Here is a 4,356-nt window from a genome sequence, read left to right on the forward strand (position 1 = left end):
GATACAGCTCATTGAGGGATGACGACCCACCAGAAGGACCCAGTCCCCCAGGTGGCCACCTGGCCGGTGTAAAAATTGGGACTTGTTGCCAATGTTATTAATAGGAAAGAGATCACAGGGCCAGAATTTGAAGATCCCAAACTAAAGGCTGGAATTTGTAGATCTCAAACTAAAGGCAGGATGGAGGGAAGTAGGATACAGCTCATTGAGGGATGACGACCCATCAGGAGGACCCAATCCTGTATATATCTGAGGTGGCCACCTAGCCGGTGTAAAAATTGTGACTTGTTGCTGAAGTTAGTAATAGGAAAGCAATCACAGGACCAAAATTTGAAGATTCCAAACTAAAGGCAAAGTGAAGGGAAGCAAGACGCTGCTCATGGGAGGGCTGTCACTGGCGACAACCAACTGGGGGTTGTAGTCCTGTGCCTCCGTCTCTGATATTGCCACCTGGCTGGTGTAAAAATTGTAACTTGTTGCTGATGTTATTAATAGGAAAGAGATCACATGGCCAAAATTTGAAGATCCCAAACTAAAGGCAGGATGTAGGAAAGTAGGATACAGGTCATTGAGGAATGACGACCCACCAGGAGGACTCAGTCCCTGAAGATGCCACCTGGCTGGTATAAAAAATTGGCACTTGTTGCCAACGTTATTACTAGAAAAGTGATCACAGGGCTGTAATTTGAAGATCCCAAACTAAAGGCAGGGAGGAGGATACAGGTCATTGAGGGATGATGACCCACCAGGAGGACCCAGTCCTTGAGGATGCCACCTGGCCGGTAGAAAAATTGGGACTTGTTGCCGATGTTATTAATAGGAAAGAGATCACAGGGCCGGAATTTGAAGATCCCAAACTAAAGGCAGGAAGGAGGGAAGTAGGATACAGCTCAATGAGGGATAATGACCCACCAGGAGGACCCAGTCCTGTGTGCGGCTATCTCTGAGGTGGCCACCTGGCTGGTATAAAAATTTGGACTTGTTGCCGATGTTATTAATAGGAAAGAGATCACATGGCCAAAATTTGAAGATCCCAAACTAAAGGCAGGATGTAGGAAATAGGATACAGGTCATTGAGGAATGACGACCCACCAGGAGGACTCAGTCCCTGAAGATGCCACCTGGCTGGTATAAAAAATTGGCACTTGTTGCCAACGTTATTACTAGAAAAGCGATCACAGAGCTGTAATTTGAAGATCCCAAACTAAAGGCAGGGAGGAGGATACAGGTCATTGAGGGATGATGACCCACCAGGAGGACCCAGTCCTTGAGGATGCCACCTGGCCGGTAGAAAAATTGGGACTTGTTGCCGATGTTATTAACAGGAAAGAGATCACAAGGCTAGAATTTGAAGATCTCAAACTAAAGGCAGGACGTAGGGAAGTAGGATACAGCTCAATGAGGAATGACGACCCATCAGGAGGACCCAGTCCTGTATATCTCTGAGGTGGCCACCTGGCCGGTGTTAAAATTGGGACTTGTTGCTGAAGTTTTTAATAGGAAAGAGATCACATGGCCGGAATGTGAAGATCCCAAACTAAAGGAGGAACGGTGACGATACGGCAAGCGAAGGGTAAGGGGGGGGGGGTGGTCGGTGAAGAGCGGTAACCGGTGGTGGGGGGCCTTCGGAGTCTCTGAGGTGGTGGTAGTGCGGAGAGGCGAAGAGAAGGGAGGGGGGGTTGAATCTCTTCTATATATCCCCCCCCCCCCTCTTCTGTTACTCCACTCCCACCTCCTCCTCATCCTCCTCCTCCACTCCCAGCCTCACAGCTAGCCGATGCCTGCCTCCAGCACACACTGAGCCAGGGGAAGCTCACACACTACTCTCTCTGCCGCTGCCGCCCTGCATTGCTACTACTGCCGGCGATCTCAGGGGGGGTGCCCGGCACACAGCCCACCAGGAGCCCCTCACATCTCCGACTGACTGACTGAGAAGTTTTTTTGGAAGAAGTGGGTGGGGGGGGGGAAGACTTGTCCCGCTTTGCTCCCCCCCTATTGTTTGTGCCGGAGCCTGGCACCAATCACACCGGCAGGAGGGAGCTGAGGAGGCGGAGCCCCGGCGCCACACTCTCACACACCGCGCCCCCCCCACCACCACCCCCTTTTACCCCGTCCAAAGCCGTAAGTAACCACGCCCACCCCGCGAGCCGTACACGAGTGACGGGCAAGGAGGAGGGGCCGGAGCGCCGCCACTGCCGAGCCCAATTCAGCCCAAAACAGCACTACTCGGGTCTGGGATTGGGCACCCCGAATAGTGCTGTTTTTGCGGCTTTCGGGCTCCGCTTCTCCCCTTCTTCTTCTTCGCCGCTTTTTTTTATTTTTTATTATTAGTATTGTTATTATATTCCTCCTGGCAGTGGTTTGTTTTTGTTTTTTTTTTGTTTTTTCCCTCCCTCTTTTCCTCTCCTGTTGTTAACCCTTTCGTGATGCGCAGGCCTAGTGGTGACTGCTCCCCATGTTCCTAGGTGTCACTGTCCTTTCCTAAAATGAATCACCAACAGCGAATGGCTGCCTTAGGGACGGACAAAGAGCTGAGTGATTTACTGGATTTCAGTGCGGTAAGAGAAAGCCACAGTGGACATTGACCAAAAAAAAAAAAAAACTCTAAAGACCCCCCACCACCCCCCCAATCCAAATTTAGCCGAGCTAAAAAAAAAAAATGAATAAAACATAAACTCTTACCTGAGTAGTTGCAGTTGGATGCCCATGGTAAATATGCCCACTTTTGCTAGTATTTTTTTTTTTTTCATTTTTTTTTTTTTTTTTTATATTTCATTTTACATTTATCCTATTTTATTTTAATTCATTTTTTTTAATGATAATGTTACTAAACACTCTGTGTTGTCCTATTATTTAATATTTTGAACATGGTGTTGTCTTATTTTTAATATTTTTATTCAATTTCAATTTCTTTTTAACTTCCTTATTTTTTTAATACATTTTTTATTTTATATGTATGTTAACTTTTTTTTTAACTTCTTGTTATTATTATTTTTTTTTACTATTTGCATTTAATTTTTTAATTCATTTTTTTTTACTTTGTGTTGTCTCTTTTTTCATACTATATTTTATTTTTGTACACGTTTATTTTAATTTTTTTACTTGCCATTGTTTTATTCTTTATATCGCTATTTTATTTAAGTTAACTTTTTTTTATTATCTTGTGCTGCCTTATTTATTATTATTTTTTTTTCTATTTTCTTTTTTATTAACTTAGTATTGTCTTTTTTTATATCTTATTTATTATTATTATTATTTTTTTTTTTATTAACCTAGCATTGTCTTTTTGTATATCATATTTATTATTTTATTTGTTGTGCAATTTTTTTTAATTAATTTAGTATTATCTTCTTTTAATATCTTATTTATTATTTTAATTTTATTTGTTATGCTAATTTATTTAATAACTTAGTATATATATATATATATATATATATATATATATATATATATATATATATATATATATATATATATATATATATATATTCTTATTTTTTTATTTAATTTTTTATTCTTTTATTTTTTTTATTCACTGTTTTTCATTTTAATAATTTCATTTTTTATATATTATTTTTATTGTGTATATATATATATATATATATATATATATATATATATATATATATATATATATATATATATATATAAATCTTATTTATTTTTATTTTTGATTCTTTTACTTTTTTTATTCACTGTTGTTTTTCATTTTAATAATTTTTCTTTTTTTATATATATGATTTTTATTGTATATTCTATTTTATTTTATTTTATTTTTTAATCAATGTCTTTTCTTTCAATTTTTTTTGTTATATATTATTTTTATCGTATAATCTATTCATTTTTTTTAAACCAATTTTTTTTCTTTTGTTAATTTAACTTTTTCATATATTATTTTTATTATATCATCTATTTTATATATATATATATATATATATATATATATATATATATATATATATAAAACATATATTATTATTATTTTTTTTTAATCAGTGTCTTTTCTTTTAATAATTCTATTTTTTTATATATATTATTTTTTATTGGCTTTTTTTTAAAAACTTAGTGTTGTCTTATTTCTTAATTATTTTTAATTATATTTATATTATTTTTTTTAATAACTTTTTTTTTTAATCCTAATTTTTTATTTATTTTTTGTTAATTGGTGGTGTTGTGTTGAATTTTTGCACTGTGGTGGATCTGTTGTTACTTGTGTATCCAGCCTGGTGATCTGGAATTCTTCCCATCCCTTGCAGCTTCTCTCTCTCTGGCACTTCCATAGAGAAGAGAAGAGAGAGAAAAAAGAAAAAAAAAAAAAAAAGAAAAAAAGTGGCTCGTCTTCTTATTCTGTGTAGG

The 4,356-nt window shown here is 37.0% G+C and overlaps 1 protein-coding gene across 12 annotated transcripts in view; it reads left to right on the top strand.

The window, feature by feature from the left end:
• Positions 1–1,763: 1,763 nt before the first annotated feature.
• TCF4 (transcription factor 4) overlaps positions 1,764–4,356 on the top strand; it is a 623,095-nt gene continuing 620,502 nt past the window's right edge. For 3 of the 12 annotated variants that reach the window (XM_077462972.1, XM_077462971.1, XM_077462975.1), the window contains exon 1: positions 2,189–2,558. In XM_077462972.1, the coding sequence (XP_077319098.1) occupies positions 2,487–2,558 (72 nt within the window). In that variant the 5' untranslated portion in view covers positions 2,189–2,486. The other 9 variants (XM_077462966.1, XM_077462979.1, XM_077462970.1 and 6 more) reach the window with 8 other exon arrangements.

This window comes from Lithobates pipiens, unplaced genomic scaffold (genome assembly GCF_037356315.1).
Source record: "Lithobates pipiens isolate NorthernLeopardFrog02 unplaced genomic scaffold, aLitPip1_a1.2 Scaffold_3, whole genome shotgun sequence".
Taxonomy (NCBI): Eukaryota; Metazoa; Chordata; class Amphibia; order Anura; family Ranidae; genus Lithobates; species Lithobates pipiens.